The sequence below is a fragment of the Phaenicophaeus curvirostris genome, chromosome 8 (assembly GCF_032191515.1).
Source record: "Phaenicophaeus curvirostris isolate KB17595 chromosome 8, BPBGC_Pcur_1.0, whole genome shotgun sequence".
NCBI classification, from domain to species: Eukaryota; Metazoa; Chordata; class Aves; order Cuculiformes; family Cuculidae; genus Phaenicophaeus; species Phaenicophaeus curvirostris.
In genome coordinates this window covers 28943154-28962184 of record NC_091399.1, presented here as the reverse complement: position 1 = coordinate 28962184, position 19031 = coordinate 28943154, and the positions used below count along the sequence as shown (strand labels likewise).

Below are 19031 nucleotides of genomic sequence, written 5' to 3'. Positions count from 1 at the left end.
TTCTATGATTTCTCCCTGATCCCCTAACACCATTCTACCAACACGGACCAGCGAGCAGTCCCTCAGCTTGGGCCGAGCCCGCCCCCTCGCCCGCTGAGGGAGCCAGGAGCGCGGCCCCAGCGCGCATGCGCAGCGCGGGGAGCGCCCAGCGCCGCTGGCCAAGCCCGAGTGCGCGTGCGCAGCGCGCGGTCAGAGCCGGGGGCCGCGGTCGGAGCCGAGCGCGCATGCGCAGTCCCCGGGCAGATCCGGGCCCCGCGGGCGCATGCGCAATGCGTGGACGGAGCGGGGAGCCGCGGGCGGTGCCGGGCGCGCATGCGCAGTGCGAGGGGTAATCGCAGGCCGCGGGGCGGGGCGGGCTCCGAGATGGCGTGCGCCGCGCCGGGCAAGGGCGGCGGCGGCGGCGGCAGCTCCTTTTCGGACCGGCACGCCCGGGTGCTTCTGGCGCAGATGAACCGGCTGCGGGCCGGGCAGAGCTTCTGCGACGTGCGGCTGGAGGTGGGCGCGGAGGCGTTCGCCGTGCACCGGCTGGTGCTGGCGGCCAGCAGCCCCTACTTCGCGGCGCTCTTCGCGGGCGGCTTGAAGGAGTCCGGGCGGGACGTGGTGCGCATCGCGGGCCTCGAGGCCGCCACCTTCCACACGCTCCTCGACTTCATCTACACAGGTAGCGGCTCAGGCGGGGAGCGGGGTTTGCCCCGTGGCGGGGCCGGGGCTGCGGTTGCCAGTTGCCTGACAGACGGGGTTGCCCGATGGCCGGTGGTCCCGCTTGCCCGGTGGCCAGGGCTCCTAGTTGCCCGATGGCCGGGGCTGACTGATAGCCAGGGCTGGGGTTGCCCGATGGCCAGGGCTCCTGGTTGCCCAGCGGCTGGGGTTGCCCGAGGGCCAGTCCTCCTGGTTGGCCGGTGGCTGAGGTTGCCCGATGGCCAGTCCTCCTGGTTGCCTAGTGGCTGGAGTTGCCTGATGGCCAGTCCTCCTGGTTGGCCGGTGGCTGAGGTTGCCTGATGGCCAGTCCTCCTGGTTGGCCGGTGGCTGAGGTTGCCTGATGGCCAGTCCTTCTGGTTGCCTAGTGGCTGGAGTTGCCTGATGGCCAGTCCTCCTGGTTGCCCAATGGCCAGAGCTCCTGGTTGTCTGATGGCTGGTGTTGTCTAATGGCCAGTCCTTCTGGTTGACTGATACCCAGTCTTCCTGGTTGCCCGTTGGCTGGGGTTGCCCGACAGCCAGGTTCCCAGTTGCCCAACAGCTGAGCTTGCTTGACAGCCAGGACCAGAGTTGCCAGTTGCCCAGCAGCCAGGGCAGCCAGTTGCCTGACTTCTGGGGTTGCCTGATGGCTGGGAGTACGCAGCAGCCAGGGTTGCCTGTTGGCCAATAGCCAAGGCTGAGGTTACCAGTTCCTTGATGGCCCGGGGTTGTCCAACAGCTGGGACCAGGGTTGCCAGACTGGGGTTGCTCAGGAGCCAGGACTGGGGTTGCCAGTTGCCTGATGGCCAGGGTTGCCTGATGGCCAGGGTTGATTGATGGCCAGAACTGCCTGATCACCAGGGTTGCTGGATGGACAGAGCTACCCAACAGCCAAGGTCAAGGTTGCTGGTTCCCTGACAGTTTGGGTTGCCTGACAGCTGGGGCTGCAGTGTTGGTTGCTGGATGGCAGCAGCCTGGAGAGGGTCCCCACCACCGTGTGCCTGCCCGCAGGGGTGGTGAGCATCGGGGAGCACAACGTCCAGGAGCTGATCATTGCTGCCGACATGCTACAGCTGACCGAGGTGGTGGAGCTCTGCTGCGAGTTCTTGAAGGGACAGCTCGACCCAATGAACTGCATTGGCCTCTTCCAGTTCTCTGAGCAGATCGCCTGTCACGACTTGATGGAGTTCACAGAGAGCTACATCCACACACACTTCTTGGAGGTGCAGAGCGGGGAGGAGTTCCTGGCGCTGACAAAAGAGCAGCTGGTTAAGATCTTGCGAAGTGAGGACCTAAACATCGAGGACGAATACCAGGTTTTCAGCGCCGCAATGCAGTGGATTTTGAAGGATGTGGGAAAAAGAAAGAAACATGTCGTGGAAGTCCTGGAGCCTGTTCGATTCCCTCTGCTACCAGCACAAAGGCTACTAAAATACATAGAAAGTAAGTGAAAGAAGAAACAATATCAGGTGTGTGGGTTTGAGCAAACTATGTGTGAATCAGACTTACTGGATTTTGATGGCCTTTGATAGCATGATGTTTCTACATTGGATATAAGAAAATAATTATTTACTCAAAGAGTGGTGAAGCATTGAACAGGCTGGCCAGGGAGGTGGTGGAGTTTCCTTCCCTGGAGGTGTTCAAAAAGCACATAGATGCAGCACTTCAGGACATGGTTTAGTAGGCACCATGGTGATGGGCTGGATGATCTTAAAGGTCTCTTCCAAACTCAGCGATTGTATGATCAAAAATGTTGACGCTATTAAAACAAATATTACTTTTAAACAAACAAGCACAGCTTACTTTAAAAACATGCTTTTGAAAAAGTCTTAGAAAAGTAGGCAATCTTGACTTGTCTGCTGTTTTAGAAGGCAGTAATTTCTCTACTGCTGAGTTGCTTCTCGTCTGTACGTTTTCACTATACCTTTTCACTATACCTTAATCTGCTTTTTTCTTCAAGGTATTCCAGATTTCAGCCTTCGGGTGGCCCTGCAAACTCTGTTGAAAGAATACTGTGAAGTCTGTAAATCTCCCAAAGAGAACAAGGTCAGCAGTTTTCTGCAGGCTTCTAAAGGTCGTCCCCGGAGGAAAGCCAGGAAGTACCTTTATGCAGTAGGTTAGAATGTGGCTGTTTGAACCTTGTAAAACAAATGATGAAGTAGTATCTCATGTTACAGTGCTGAAGGAGATACTGTCATTTTTAATCAAAAGCTATAAAAATAGAAAAGAATATTTCATGTGGATGAGTTACCACGTTAGCGGCTTTCTGCTTAGGATTACCCAGTGGGACAGCATTCACATGTCATGTCACTACTATGTGGCGTTCCAAGTCTAGATCTGCCTCTCAGAAATCATTTGCCTTGGACAAAAATCTGCAGATCAGCAGAGGATTTGCCCATGGTTCACTGTTCAAAAAACACTTGGATATGGCACTTCAGGACATGGTTTAGTGGACATGTTGGTATTGTGTTGATGGTTGGACTTGATCATCTTAAGAGTTCTTTTCCAAACTTAATGATTCTATGGTTCTTCCACGTGTGCTGGAGAAACAGTGCTGCTTTGGAAAGTTCAAAGAAAGAACGTGGTAAATGGCTGTTATTGTAATTTTTGGTTTGGATACAGGAGCACGGGGATGAGCAGGAAGCTCTTACTCCACTGTGATCTTTCTGCTTGCTTTCTAGGTGGGTACACCCGGCTACAAGGAGGACGCTGGAGTGACAGTAGAGCCCTCAGCTGTGTGGAGCGATTTGACACCTTTGGCCACTACTGGACCACAGTGTCCTCTCTCCGCCAGGCCCGGAGTGGGCTGGGTGTGGCAGTGGTGGGAGGAATGGTCTACGCCATTGGAGGTAATGGCTGAACCGTGATTGATTTCTTACATGGATGGAGATTTTTTAAATGATTCTTCCTGTAAGTGGTTCTGAGGAACCCAAGAACAGACAGTACAGCTTTTAGCTATAATAACAATTTAATTGGAGTTCCTTGGTTCTCTAGCATCAGTGCTCTGTGAGTGCCTGTTCGGGTTCCTCCATTGCCCATCTTTTACTAATTACTTTTACTATCTCTCCCCCTTACGGTAGAGCAACTCACAGCTAAGCCTTTGGACATATGCAGAGGTACTGAGAGGTGTTGGGTATTCTGCAGACTTTGTGCACCACCACTAACAGCATTTCTTCTCTTGTAGTCTTGCAGAGGCCTAGAGCATAAAAAGCAGTAGCACAGGATATGCCACTTGTGATCTGCCTGCCTGGAAAGGCTTGTTGTGTGTTTGCACAAGGATGTGAAAAGTAGCTCTACCTGCCCATCATTAAAGAATGCATATGTGTACTGGGTTTGTCACCGCAGAATACATTCTTTGGTCTTGAAAAACCCTGTCAGTCGTGCTGCGCAGTAGCAAGTTTGTAGCACCGTGGTTGTTCACCTCTCTGAGGTTTTCAGTAACGTGTCAGAGAACTGTTGACAAAAGTGGTTCCTAGTGATGATTCAGTTCGGAGTGTAGATGAAGCTTTTGCTACATTGGGTGTTTGACTAGCTAAAAGAAAGATGTTGTCTGTCCTGGAAGGAAGTGAAGAATGATTCTAAATCTGCCGTGCAAAACATTGTGTTTCCCCTGTCTCAGTTCTTACTTTTATTATGCAGGTGAGAAGGACTCAATGATTTTTGACTGTACAGAATGTTATGATCCTCTTACTAAGCAGTGGACCACTGTGGCTTCCATGAACCATCCCCGTTGTGGACTGGGAGTGTGCACGTGCTACGGTGCTATCTATGCTTTGGGTAAGTTTGGGGGTTTTAATTTTAAAGGTGTTAATTCACAGAACTTGTAAACTGATTTCATCTTAAATATTACATCTTGGTGTTACAAATTTGGGAACTTCAATTTTGAAAAACAGCTGTTTACATGAGCATTAGTGTAGCAAATCTTTGTGGATTATTGTTCAGTTATAACTTATTTCCATTGTAGACTGCATGCTGGTTTCAAAATTAGTCTGTCCTGGAACAGTGCACCGTATATCTAAAAATGCAGCTGACACACCGCTTTATGCCATTAAATTCTTCCCTGTGTTTGCTGTTATTTGCAGGAGGTTGGGTTGGAGCAGAGATTGGCAACACAATTGAAAGATTTGATCCTGAGGAAAATAGTTGGGATGTGGTGGGAAACATGTCTGTGCCCCGTTACTACTTTGGGTGTTGTGAAATGCAAGGTGAGTATTGTTAAGTTTGGGTTCCAAGAGCCATTGGATTTTGAAGCTCTATGTTTCAGTCGTGAATTTTTACCTTTGTTTTTGTACTGTGCTGTCAGTTGCACATGCTTGTGCCTCACTTATTTGTTCTTCTAGTATCATATTTTTAATTCTGTAGAACTCAAAGACTATATTTTTAATTCTGCAGAACTCAAAGACTATAAAGTTCTCTGTCTTTTGCCTTTTATGTAATGAAAACAGCTTTTACATGGCTGCCAGTATGGTCTTCCAGCTAGTCTTTGAACAGTTGATTGTCCATCCTGATATTGCTTTTATTTATCTTCCATATTTGGGGTTGTGTGCATTTCTTTGTGACAATCTGAAGAGTTGTCACAGGTTATTTTAAGACAGACATGTCTAAAGACTTGATCTATAAATGTGCTTATTAAGTATTTGATCCAGGCCTGGTCAGTAGTCGCAGCCTTCTGAATTCTCTCCCCATCACTTGATTATGGTTTTCATCAAAGCTTCTAGCGCATGAGCATCGAGTTACTCATTTGAAAGCTTTATGTGTGCTGCCGCTGGACAAATGGAGGTTTTTTAGCTGACATTCTTAAGCCATCTTAATGTCAGGCTGAAACTTGTATTGTGACAATCATTTTCTCTCTTTCAAACTTTTGTATTATGAAACCGAAGAGATGAGAAACTTTGTTTCTACAGGTCTGATATATGTTGTTGGTGGTATCAGCACTGAAGGTTTGGAGCTATGTTCCGTTGAAGCCTACGACCCAATATCTAAACGTTGGTCTGAGCTCCCCTCGATGGGCAGCCGGAGAGCTTATCTTGGGGTGGCTGCTCTCAACGATTGCATCTATGCTGTGGGAGGCTGCAGCGAATCTCGGGATGCACTTGCTAGTGTAGAAAGATACTCCTTTGAAGAGGTACAGTAAAGTCCCTTCCTTTCATCAACGTAGATTTCATGTAAGATGCTATATAGATTGCTTCCTTTCTTTAGAAAAAAAAAGTTGGAAATTCCACTTCCTTTTCACTGTTGGCTCATAATCCTGAGTAAATCCTGCTGTCTGACTTTACAAAGATTACAAGTGTGCTTTTGGGACACTGAAAGCTAACGAATACTGATATGATGTGGCTTGGTAAATTCTTGTTAGGGTTGAGATGTGGTGGTAAATTCCCCCTCTGCAACAGAATGGTCAATAATCTGACTAGAGAGAAGAAACGCCCTGGAAAAACTAAGAGTTGCCCTTCATTGCAAAAGTTGAGAATGTTTCTTCTGCATCAAAACGTGGTGTTTCAGCATTACTAGAAAAATCTCCTTGAATACTTAAACTTTTGAATGAGATAAAAAAAATATTCCTGATTATTGCTCATGTTCATAGGATGCTCTTGAGAACAGTATCTAGTGATAAAAGCAGAGCACAATCCAATGTGCCATTCTGCTTTGCATTTAGAATTCAATCTGATTTTCCATATTTCCCACTTCAAACTCTGTACCATTCTTTATTTTGGAGACGGATAACACCTTGTGTGACTGAAGAAAGGGAGGGTTGTTGCATACAGACAGTATGTGATCTGTTCTTTAGTGACGAGCGTGATCTGGATCACTTGAAAGTGTTGTCATTTCAATCTTGATAATCCTTTTGATACTGTAAATGTACCATGTTTGAGACTGTGAAGTGTATACATGCTGTTCTTTGTATATGTTTCAGTCTAGAAATTACCTTTATCAGAACTGAGGCTTACCCTGAAACTACTTGTTGACTCTTTTACCTTCTCATTAGGAAAAGTGGGTTGAAGTTGCATCAATGAAGGTACCGAGAGCTGGTGTTTGTGTCGTGGCTGTGAATGGATTCCTTTATGCTTCAGGAGGCCGAGCTCCCAGCCATGATTTTGCTGCTCCAGTAACTACTGACTCTGTTGAAGTTTATAACCCTCATACGGACAGTTGGACTGAAATTTCCAACATGATCACTAGCCGCTGCGAAGGAGGTGTAGCTGTGCTGTAAAACACAAAGAAGAAATTCATTCAAGGAATGAGTGATTCTGTCTTCTCAGATTTTATTTCGTCGGCCAGAAGCCTTTTCTAACACAAGCTCTTCAGTAGAGACATTGGAGAATTAGATCAGAGGGCTTTTCCTGAGCAAAGGGAAATATTAAAACTCTTGCCCTTCAAAGTAAATTGGCTTATCCAATGTCCAGCTCGGGATATACTCTGTGAAGAGTAGGAATGCCTCTCATGACTGGATTAAGTTACCTGAAATAAATGGCAAATTTGCCCTGTAAAAATCTGAGGAAGTCATTCCATTAGAGATGGTAATCAGGTTCTCTAAAGTGCCCCAAAGCCAGCATCTTTGGCTGGTGTTACCAGCTGGAAGGAGGCTGTTACGGACAGCTCGGAGTTAGCTGTAGATAAGAGCAGATGGGATACCTGGTTAGTGTTAGCTGCCCTTTTCTGGTGGAAAGCAAGGAAAAGAAGATAACAAATGGGGAAGACGTGGTACCTCTACTTAGAACCTTGTTGCATTTGAGCCTTTTTGCTGCTGCTGGACGTGATGGGCATTAAATATGAATTGGATATTTACTTTCCAGCCACCCCACTAACATGGATGGTAAGTGGCTGAGAAATTACTGTTCTGGAAGTTTATTCTCACAGTTCTGATGATGCAATTCCACTTCAGCACAGGCTTTTCTTCTCAGTGGTATCAATGATGACAGTAGAGCTCCTATTTTTTTAATGTTCTGATGAATTTTAAATGGAAATGCTATTCATTAGAGTGGCTGTTCTGCTTTTAGTATCAAATTATAGGGAAAGCCTTTTGCCTTTTTTTTTTCCTTGATTAAATGTGTTTTTACCCTGTGTTACACATGCTGAGACTTGGCAATGGAATACTTGCTGTTCTGCAAGGTGCACATCCTTGCCTCATCTTGTGTCCCACCTCTTCCAAATCTGAGTGGACAGAATGTTTTGCGATAGAATGAGCTGCATTCAGCGTTGAAGTGATGCTATTATTCTCCTAAGCAGCCTGCATTTAGTTTGGATTTGCTCAGTAGAACCATACTACTCAGAGTTTGGAGTTATTTCTTGATCCCTTTAATGAACATACTTGAAGTCACTTTTTGCACAATGTGATTGTGTTTTCTGCACAGCTCAAATGGAGGCTGAAATAAGGCTGCCTGGACTTTGACAGACAGTGCTATTCTAGAACCCAAAACCACAACCGGAATGTCACAGAACAGGAAGCCTGCACTGTGTAGCCAAAGGGGAGCGTTCACACTATGCAGGGCAGTATCCTCTGTGTAAAATTAAGAAATAAATACACAAATAAAAGCCTCCAAGGTGAATGCTGCAGGTACCTTTAAGAATCTAGGTCTTGCATTCTTATGTAGGGCTGGGAGATTGCCAGGCTACAACATGCTAGACGATGGAGCGTTTGTGTCTCTAAAAATTGTTTTATCTTGTGTGTGCTTTTATTTCAAAAGGATTTCTTATGTATGTGAAACAATTTCTATTCTGTATTTTTTTTTCCCCATGTTTAAGCTTGTTTTAAACAGTTTTTCATAATAAAATGAGAACTGACTGTGGAATGCTTCTGAAGAGGTCTCTTTCCCATCATAGTGAATTCTGTTGCTGCCATTTTTTTTCTTTTTCTTACTGGAAATCCTGTTTCCCAGTAGGAAAACAGGAAAGTTTGGTTATAAATGTTAATTATTTGAAAGGTGCAAGTAGCCCACTTCTGTAGTAAAACATTCACGTGTTTCTCTTCTCAGTGTGAAATCACTCAGACTTCCTGCAATTCTGACTGCCTTGCCAGCTCTGTGGAGCCCTCTCAGGGATTAAATGATAGGTAATATTTCCTAGGCTTTCTTCTTTACATGTCAGGATCCCTCGTGAACCATTTGAGAAACATTACCTTAGCTGTATTTTATTAGTTTGGGAATGAGCAGTTCACTTCCGATCCCTACTCATAAAGCTCCCATTTAGTTGAGCTAGAGGGAACCTGCTGTTTATGAAGTTACTTTCTCTAGTTTTTGTGGATTCAACGATGTTTGAATGAAACTTTGAAGTGGGCTAGTTATGGCCTCTGCTACTCAGCTCCTCTTTCCCCAAATGAAGCCAAAGGCAGCGCTCTTCTCTGGACCCAGCTTAAAAAACACTATGTCTAATTAAGACTAAAAGAACTGTTTCATTCACAAACTCTTGTTCTACTTCCTTTATATTCAGGGAGCACTGAAATGCACTGCTGTTTCAGAGCTGTTTTGCTGTTAAGCTGTAAAGGTTAACAGGTTACAGAAGTTCGAGGTGAATGTACATGGGTGCTGTTTCAGCGGTATCGGCTAAGACCACGGCTCTGTCCCGGACGGGCAGGTTTCTTAAACGTCTCTTCTTTGCAGGATGAACCGATAACAAATTCTAAGTCACAGTGCATTCTTTATTCTGTATAGACCAACAATGAAGAACAGCACTTTAAGAGAACTATGAGGATTATCTAAAGTGGTCCTAGGAGTGTGTGTGGATGTCACTCCTCAGCTTTCTTTTTGCATCTTTACTTAAGAAACACCCAAGATAAAAAGCCTATAGAGAATATGTCTACGTACAAGTAGCTGAGGCTTGAAAGAAATGCTGTGTGACTTACGGTGCATCTTCTTCCCCTAAAGGATGTGTTGGGAAGACATAAATAGAAAGAGCATTTGCTACTGCCGTGTTTTCAGTAACTGGCCCTTTATGAAGGGTTTGCAGACTCCCAAGTCCATTTGTACCTGCCCTGGGTGCTCAAATAAAACGAGTTTGGAGAAGGGAGGAGAGACAAATTATCTGGTCTTCTCAGGCCAGCAAGCAAATCCTTGTGTCCTTTCATTCAATAGTACTTTTATTCAGGAGTATGATATCTTTATGGCTGTTGCGTGCTGCCTCCTTGGCTCAGCAGCCCTCAGACCAAACAAAACCTAGGAACAGATGGCCCAGGTATCTTTTTTTATTTAAGTAAGCCTGAGTAGGCGGCTAAACTTCCATCTCTTGCAGTGCCTTGTCAAGGAGACAGAGCTTCCCCTTCTAGCTTTCCCCACTCCATCACAGCAGCTGGATGATGTATTTTAGGTGAGTGCTGACCTTGGTTTGCAGTTGCAATCAAACCCTGCCTCTCCATTCCTACCCAACTAGCACTTGTCACACAGCATTCTCAGCATCTGCTCCACTGAAATAAGTTTTATCTTTTTTTTGCATTTCCACAATATAAGAATTGGATTTGTATGTACTTCTACATAATCCTCTGCTGCTTCTTTAAACACTAATTTGGGAGAACTGCTCTCCCGTTGTTACTGTTCATAACTACACAGTCTTCTCCTCACCATAGAACATTATCATTATTTAAATCAGATACTTTAATAATTCAGCACAGAGCAATTCATACCCACGTCATTTGAATCTCCACTTTAAACTCCTATAAGAGTAACATCTCATAAGGACAGACTCACGCCTGTCTTGGAAGTCGACATTATTTACAATCCTTTCCTATTAAACTTGCTAAGTTGTTTACTCTGAGAACAAGCAACTTGATCGCTGCCATCTTATGACTTCTAAGCACGAGCATGTCTTTATTTCCCTGGAACTCAATACAAATACCTTATTGGCAGATAAACACCTTTTCCCCTCGATTTATTATTTTGAGCTCTGCCATTTATTTCTGCTGTCACTTAGCTCCATCTCTGAAACAGCCTTCAATGCTGCAGTAGCTAATAGTGATAACACCATCACCACTGTTCCCACTACCCTCAGTACTTTAAACCACCTAGGATAATCGGGAAGAAGGGAAATGTCATAATGTAGTGCTATCCCCAAGGCCATTACCAGCATTACTGCACCAGAAGTGATATCTTTCAAAAGTAAAGCTTGCCAAGCAAATATAGGAGGAACTGTACTGTTAGCCAGGTTCAGCCAGTCTGGCTTGGCCGGGCTCTTTTCTGGTAGAGCAAACCCCCACCTCATTCCTCCTAGGAAAGAGACTGTTACAGCACCATAGGTGACCTGAGCAAACGCCAGCTCCGGGTAGTAGGTCCCTTGGATGGCCATTGCCAGTGGCACAGAAACGAATGGAATTAACCCTGCGAGGCTTAAGTAAAGGGCTGGCTTTGGAGCATCCTTTAGTGATTCCATGCTTCGTTCCAATACCCCCGGTTTTTTGATCTCAGAGTCTCTGGGGGTTTTCTTCTTGAAGAAGGGGAGAGAGGTGTGAAAAGCCTGGAGCTTGGTTGCATATAGTGACGCTGGGTTGAAGCTTGGAGATCTTGAGAGAAGAGACACATCTCTCCGCAGACGAAGGCTGGGAGAAGGGCAAGTTGTCTTATTCTTTCCATGCAGCAGTAGTCCGGCACCAGTGAACTTGTGGAGCTGCAAATATAAACTTGTCTGAACACCCTAGGGTATAGGCTTCAGGACCTACAGTTACCTGAAGTGAAATATTGTTCCGAGTGGTTTTCCAGGTCAGGTCACATCACAACTGCTCTTCCTCTCTGTGTTCAGGTGGTTTTAACTTAACTAATTAAACTAACTGATGCAGCTTTCACAACCCAGCTGGTGAAGAGCAAGTAAGCTCCTCGCGCTGAATAAGCAAACCTTACTCTCTATAGGTTTGTGTTTCTACCTGTCCCGCCACGCACCCATGCATTTTTTAGGCATTTTTAAGTTAATATATTATCAGTCCTGATCAGAGTAGAATACAAAATTATTCCAGAAGCAGGAAAAGGCCACCCCAAACACTAGCTACTATCCCCTCACCACTCTTCCAAAAAGAGAGGAAAAAAAGAGCTTTAGACAGTAAAATTCAGTTTAATAAAATAAATACCTTAGCTTTGGCTAAAAGCTGCTGCAGAAACTAGGAATTCTCTCAGACATGCTGAGTGATAAATATGTGGCTACTCTAACTTGCAAGTCACCTTTTTTTTCCATGCTCCAGTTGTACCTTTTACTGTTTTAAAGAAATACAGACAGCAGAAGCTTCAACAACTTACTTTGAAAGGTGTGCTGTAGCAGCATCGTTGCACAAGAGAAAACATCTTTATCTTTATTTTTTATCAAGGCCCTAAAAAAGAAAAATTCAGAAAATCAGAAGCTGATGAGCAGAGAGGTTTGTCTTGTGTCCAAAGTTAAATCACAGCTCAGACTTGTACCAGACATGAGACTCATATAGATGCGTCGTTAAAGACAAGAGGTTTACCTGCTCATTCCTGATTTATGCATGCAGTGTGTTTTGTTCCAGGTACCTCTAGGAACTGGAGTTCTAAATTTGTAGAAACTGTTACAATAACCATTTCTAGTTACAGAACTGAGTATCAGGAAACCATGAGTTCTGTGTGTTGGAAAGACCCTCTCAGGTCGTCTGAAATCCCCACTGATGTCAACATAACATCGTGGATCTAATCCCTCCAAGCACTGAAGCATCTGCAAAAACTTCACGTGCAGCAACCTTATGGAAACATATCAAAAGATTTTATCACTGAACTCCAGACAGCTCATGTAGTCCCTCGCAAACTCTTACAGGATATTAATATTGGTCTAGACTTAAGCTTATACTCTTGACTTAGAATTGTAACATTATAAACTAATGGATGTGATCTATCTGGACTCGTGTAAAGCCTTTGACATGGTCCCCCACAACAACCTTCTCTCTAAATTGGATAGATATGGATTTGATGGGTGGACTGTTCGGTGGATAAGAAACTGGTTGGATGGTCATATTCAGAGAGTAGTGGATTCTGCCCCTCTATTCCTCTCTTGTGAGACCTCACCTGGAGTCCTGTGTCCAGTCGTGGAATCCTTAACATAAGGAGAAGATGGAGCTGTTGGAACAGGTCCAGAGGAGGCATACAAGGATGTTCCAAGGGCTGGAGCACCTTCCATATGAGGACAGGCTGACAGAGTTGGGCTTGTTCAGCCTGGAGAAGGATCCAAAGAGACCTTAGAGCATCTTCCAGTACTCAAAGGGGCTACAAGAAAGCGGGGGAGGGACTCTTTTACAAAGGTTTGTAGTGATAGGATACGGGGCAATGTGTATAAACCGGAGAGGGGTGTATTTCGACTAGACATAAGGAGGAATTTCCTCACTGTGAGGGCGGTGAGGCCCTGGCCCAGGTAGCCCAGGGAATCATAGAATCACAGAGCTGGAAAAGACCTCTTGGATCAACGAGTCCAACCATTCCTATCTGCCACTGAACCGCGTCCCTCAGCATCCCGCCTACCTGTCCTTTAAACCCCTCCAGGGGTGGCGACTCCACCCCTCCCTGGGCAGCCTGGGCCAGTGCCTGAGGACCCTTTCTGTGGAAATTCTTTTCCTGATATCCAGCCTGAAGCTCCCCTGGCGCAGCTTGAGGCCATTGCCCTTGTCCTGTCCCCTGTCACCGCGGGCGGGGGGGTGGAAACGCGGAACTCACCGGGAACGGCAGGTCCCGCTGCTCCGGGCGGGGCGTGGGGTGCAGCCGGAGCTGCTTCCGCCCTGGGGAGCGCCGCTGCAGCTGCTCCGGGCGGAAACAACGCCGCCTCGGTCCGTTCCGCTCCCCCCGCCGCCCCCGCAGCGGAGCCGCCGCTGCTGGCGGGTTCCGAGATCATAGAATCATAGAATAACCAGGTTGGAAGAGACCCACCGGATCATCGAGTCCAACCATTCCTGTCAATCACTAAACCATGTCCCTTAGCACCTCGTCCACCCGTGCCTTAAACACCTCCAGGGAAGGTGACTCAACCCCCTCCCTGGGCAGCCTGTTCCAGTGCCCAATGACCCTTTCCATGAAAATTTTTTTCCTAATGTCCAGCCTGAACCTCCCCTGGCAGAGCTTGAGGTCATTCCCTCTCGTCCTGTCCCCTGTCACTTGGGAGAAGAGGCCAGCACCCTCCTCTCCACAACCTCCTTTCAGGTAGTTATAGAGAGCAATGAGCGCAGAATCATGGAATAGTTCAGGTTGGGAGGGACCTTAAAGATCATCCAGTTCCAAACCCCCTGCCAGGGGCAGGGACACCTCCCTCTAAAATCCGCGCTTATGGCCTCAAACTGCGCCAGGAGAGGCTTTCTATGACAAAAAGTGGAGTATTTTGATTTAAGCTGGAGTAGAGTTAAGTTTTCATCCATCTGTGAGAAACATTCATTCACTGGTAAAATATTAAAAAGGACAAAGTCTTCAAAGCAAAGGCAATAATATTTTTATTTTACAATCCAGCGCTGAATTGGATGCCTTCTAAAAAAAGGCATAACATCTTACAAAAGCAGTGGGTACACATACTAGTTTTAGACAAAGAACCATGTAAATCTTCAAAGAATACTTTTTTATTATTATTATTATCCAACCATGTCTGGAGACTTCCTTCAGGTTATCTCTTGACCTAAGACAACTATATCTTGCTGGACAACTAAGCATATTAATACATTCTTTCAACTCTAAGAGAATGTTTATTCTTTCAGGTTATTTATCCATGTCTGGAGATTGTCTGCGTATTATCTCTTGATACAAGACAGATTTATATGACAAGATAATTAAACATACAAACGGGCTGCAGCAAAACTTATCAATTAATTCTCACACATCAAACTGTATTTGTTTTTGAAAGTTAAGCAGAACATCCCTCTGATAACAGGTTTTTTTAATAGCGTGGGTTTTTAATATTGTGTTTTTTTGAATAGCGTGGGGTTTTTTTCCAAATAGTTGTGAGAAACACTTATTCATTGGTAAAATATTGAAAAGCACAAAGTCTCTGAAACAAAAACAATAATGTTTTTATTACACAATTCAGCACTGAATCAGATGCCCTTCCAAATAAGGCATCTTACAAAGGCAGTAGGTCTAGATCATAGAATCATCAAATCATCAAATAATCGAATCATAGATTCATAGAATCATAGAATAGTTTTGGTTGGAAAGGACCTTGAAGCCCATCCAGTTCCAACCCACCTGCCATGGGCAGCGACACCTCCCACTGACCAGGTTGCTCAAAGTCCCATCCAGCCTGGCCTTGAACACTCTCTTGATACAAGACAGATTTATAAGATAATTAAACATTCAAACCAGCTGCAACAAAACTTATCACTTAATTCTCACACAATTAACTGTATTTTTTGAAAGTTAGACAGAATATCCTTTTGATTACATATTTTAATAGCACCTTTTTTTTTAATAGCATGTCTTTTTTCCCAAATAGAGTTTTCCAGACGCTGTTAATTCTTTTGGAGATGATAAGGCCTTGTGTTCAGCGTGATCTGTGCTAAACAGATGTGTCTTCTGCAATGACCTCTGTTTGCAGCCTTTCCCTATTGAAGAAGGATGTTGAGGCTCTGGAGCGAGTCCAGAGAAGAGCAACAAAGCTGGTGAGGGGGCTGGAGAACAGGCCTTATGAGGAACGGCTGAGAGAGCTGGGGGTGTTTAGCCTGGAGAAGAGGAGGCTGAGGGGAGACCTCATTGCTCTCTACAACTACCTGAAAGGAGGTTGTGGAGAGGAGGGAGCTGGGCTCTTCTCCCAAGGGACAGGGGACAGGACAAGAGGGAATGGCCTCAAGCTCCATCAGGGGAGGTTCAGGCTGGACATTAGCAAAAATTCTTCACAGAAAGGGTCATTGGGCACTGGAACAGGCTGCCCAGGGAGGAGGTTGATTCACCTTCCCTGGAGGTGTTTAAGGCACAGGTGGACGAGGTGCTAAGGGACATGGTTTAGTGTTTGATAGGAATGGTTGGACTCGATGATCCAGTGGGTCTCTTCCAACCTGGTTATTCTATGAGTCTATGATACCAAAAGCAGTTACTATTACAAAAGGTGGGATATTTTGATTTAAGCTAAAGTACAGTTAACTTTCATCTAAGTAATGGGATTTTTTTTTTTTTTAAAGCTAGGCAGAATGTCCCTCTGATAGCGTGCTTTGTTTTTCAAACTGTTTTTTCAGACACTGTTCATTATTTGAAGATGACGGCATCTTGTGTTCAGTCTGATCTGAGCTGAGAGACGTCTCTTCTTCAATCACCTCTGTTTGCAGCCTTTTTCTGTCTCAAATGCAAGGTCAGAGAGTTGGAGCCAGCTCCAAATTAGCAAGAGATTTGAGCGTTGTGAAGTTCGTAATAACATTAAAATGAGTCCTTGGAAAGTAATAGAATATGCATAAGACTTCTGGGAAAATTTATACATATACATTAAGTGGGAAATATATTCTGTAATCAGATCTGTTGCCCAGGCCTGGTTAAACGGTGTTTGCTTTCTAAACCTCCAAAACGAGTCTTGGAGAGTTTATTTGACGGCGTTTTCAGCATCAGTTCAGTGTAGTTATCAGGAAATTTTTCTTCACTGAGTGGGTTCTCAGGCACTGGCAGAGGAGGTGGAGGAGCGCCCATCGCTGGCGTTTAGAAGATGTTTGGATGAGGTGGTTTGGCGGGGGGCAGGGACGGGCGCCCCCCGTGATCTCAAGGGTCTCTGTGATCAACGCCGCGGCCCAGCCTCGCTTTCGCGCAGAGCGCCGCCGCGGTGCTGCCGGACTACAAATCCCATCGTGCCCCGCGGCTCGGCGCCCGGCCAGCCGGCGCTGCGCGCGCGGCGCGTGGCCTTCTGGGACGCGTAGTCCTCCGCGGCGCTCAGCGGGGCGAGGGGGGTTGCGTCGTGCTGCCGCGGCTCTGATTGGTGGGGCGGAGGCGGCGCGCGAGGGGAAGGGGGCGTGTCCCCCGCTTCGTCCCGCCCCCCTCGCGCGCGCGGCCCCGCCCCCTCCGGCCCCCGGCCGGGCAGGGCCGGGCAGCCATTTTGGGCAGAGCTTTGTTATGGTTCTGGGGCCGCAGGAGGCAGCGAGAGGGGCCTGGCCGGTGAGTGCGGCTCCCACACCCCCTCCTCCTCCTCCCGCCGCGCCTCCTCATCGCCCGCCGATACGGGGACGGGCCCGACACCCCCTCCTTCCCTCCCCCCCAGCCCCGTTGGCTCCGCGGCCCCGCGCGGCCTCCCCTCAGGCCGGGGCGGTGAGGGGGGTCCCGGCCTGGCGCTCGGCGGGGCCCGCAGGGTCCCCGCGCGGCCGCCGTTCCTGCTCGCTGCCCCGCCGCGGGCAGCCCGGCGCTGTCACCCCGCGGGGAAGCCCCGGAGGGGGCCGGGCCGGGCGCGGCGCCATCGCGGGCCGGGGACGGAGGCGGCCGGGCCGCTGCCCCGCGGGCGCCGCTCCCGGCGGTGACACGTGTGCGGTTCGGCCCGGCCCGGCCCCTCCGCGGCTCGGCGGGGAGGTCTGGCCTCGGCCGGGAGGTCTGGCCTCGGCCACCCGGTGTCTGCTCGCACGGAACCAGCGAGAACCCCACCGGGAGTCCTGTGTCCGGTTCTGGAATCCTCAGCATAAGAACGACACGGAGCTGTTGGAGCGGGTCCAGGGGAGGCCACGAAAATGATCGGAGGGTTGGAGCACCTCTGCTATGGGGACAGGCGGAGAGAGTTGGGGTTGCTCGGTCTGGAGAAGAGAAGGGTCAGGGGAGACGATAGAGCGACTTCCAGTCCCTGAAGGGGCTACAGTAAAGGTGGGGAAAGACTTTTTCCGAGGGTATGGAGAGATGGTATGAGGGGGAATGGCTTTAAATTGGAGGGGGAAAGATTTAGATTGGGCATTAGGAAGAAATTCTTCACTGTGAGGGTGGTGAGGCCCTGGCCCAGGTTGCCCAGGGAAGTTGTGGCTGCCCCCTCTGTGGGGGTGTTCAAGGCCAGATTGGAAGGGCCTTGACCATCCTGGTCTAGTGGGAGGTGTCCCTGCCCATGGCAGGAAGTTGGAACTGGATGGACTTTAAGGTCCCTTCCGAGCTATACTAATCTATGATTCTCCCACCCTGTGAGGTCTGTCGGTGTGTCTGTTTGGCGTGCTTTATGCCCTGCTGGCTCACAGTTGTGTGTGGTTTAACCTTAAAGCTGTAGCTGGGCTTTATTGGGACAGTCATGCTCACACTGAGCATTCAAGACTTTGAATTTAATTTGGTTCGTAAGGAGCTGGTTTGGAGCAATTTTAGAGTAGTCAGTGGGTGCCTCCACAAGTTACAGGGGTTTTAAACAGCTTTAGAGGAACTGTTGCTATTTAAATCCCTGTAAGTGATGGTAAAATCGCTTTAAGAGCATTGCTTAAAAATCTTTTTATATTAACATGACCAGGTAAGTCAGCCTTCCTTTCCCCGCCCCCGAGTGACACAAGTGTTAGTAATGTTGATAATGCTCTGAAACGTTGGGCGTGACTAAGTATGTGGAAATGCAGAGAGGAGGAAACAGCCGAGATAACTGAGGAGCCATCAAAGCTGCGTTTATAGAAGCAGTGTCAACTCTGCAGTAAAAATGTTAGGTGGTTATGAAAAAAGGCTTATGCAAATGTTACTTCATGAATGGATAAGGCTGATATTTCAGTGGAAGGTCCCTGCGCTCATCCGTATGGGGACCGTATTTCAAACTTCCAGTCTCTGACTCGGGAAGGAAACAGGTGTAGAACAGTCGTTTGAAGAAATAAAATCAACAGGTCTAAGAGGAGCAATTCTTCTTCTCGTATTCTTTCTAATAATTTCTGGAGGAAAGCACCTTAAGAACTTATTGAAGTTTTGAATTTGGGATAGAAAACCCTCAGGTGATACTCCCCTCTTTATTTTTTCTTTCCCATTTTTTTGTTTCCTTACAGCTATTTCTAGAAAAGTGCAACCTCTGCATTTCATATTTGACTGGTTTGTAGTTTTAATCCTAGATGAAGTTTTCATTGCAGATATCACACTAGGACTTAAAGCAAAAATATGCAGGAAACAACAGATGGCATCTTTAAAAAAAAAAAAGAAGTCCTATTTTTTCTGTGGATATCCGAGAAATAAGAGCAGAATGCAGATGTGCTATGTAACAAATGCAGTGGAGAAGTGCATGCTTCCTGTATCATTAGGAAAAATATTTTTGAGAACATTTTGCAGGGTATGGTCACCTTGTCTCTCAAATGCGACTGCTTTGCATGTGGTATTACTGCCTCTTGAAATTCCTGTGTTAAATTGGGAAATTAAGTCATTACAAAAAAGCGATCTTCACTAACGTTTTCTTGACATTTAAAAAAGTGCTTCAAGAGCTGTGGGATTCTTTTTTTAAGTACAGAAAGGTGGTGTGGTTGGATCCATGAGTTTTTTCAGGGGTGTGGGGGGTCAGGTAATGTTCCTTAC

General features: G+C 46.8%; 3 protein-coding genes across 3 annotated transcripts in view; 2 read left to right on the top strand and 1 right to left on the bottom strand.

The window, feature by feature from the left end:
- The first annotated feature begins 363 nt into the window (after positions 1 to 363).
- On the top strand, positions 364 to 8456 carry IPP (intracisternal A particle-promoted polypeptide). The gene is made up of 8 exons (XM_069863004.1): positions 364 to 661; positions 1687 to 2118; positions 2636 to 2791; positions 3357 to 3524; positions 4315 to 4452; positions 4758 to 4880; positions 5580 to 5800; positions 6659 to 8456. Exons 1-8 carry the CDS (start codon positions 364 to 366, stop codon positions 6881 to 6883), a joined length of 1761 nt encoding a protein of 586 aa, XP_069719105.1. The 3' UTR covers positions 6884 to 8456.
- A 619-nt stretch (positions 8457 to 9075) lies between these two features.
- Positions 9076 to 12857, bottom strand: TMEM69 (transmembrane protein 69). Its single transcript, XM_069863005.1, has 3 exons — positions 12660 to 12857; positions 11883 to 11953; positions 9076 to 11262 (listed from the first exon to the last, which is right to left on the bottom strand). The coding sequence occupies exons 2-3, from the start codon at positions 11925 to 11927 to the stop codon at positions 10534 to 10536; spliced, it is 774 nt and encodes a 257-aa protein (XP_069719106.1). The 5' UTR covers positions 11928 to 11953; positions 12660 to 12857; the 3' UTR covers positions 9076 to 10533.
- A 3713-nt stretch (positions 12858 to 16570) lies between these two features.
- GPBP1L1 (GC-rich promoter binding protein 1 like 1) overlaps positions 16571 to 19031 on the top strand; it is a 31805-nt gene continuing 29344 nt past the window's right edge. The window contains exon 1 of the mRNA XM_069863003.1: positions 16571 to 16694. The gene's annotated coding sequence lies outside the window, so the exon portion shown is untranslated. The remainder of the gene's footprint in view (positions 16695 to 19031) is intronic.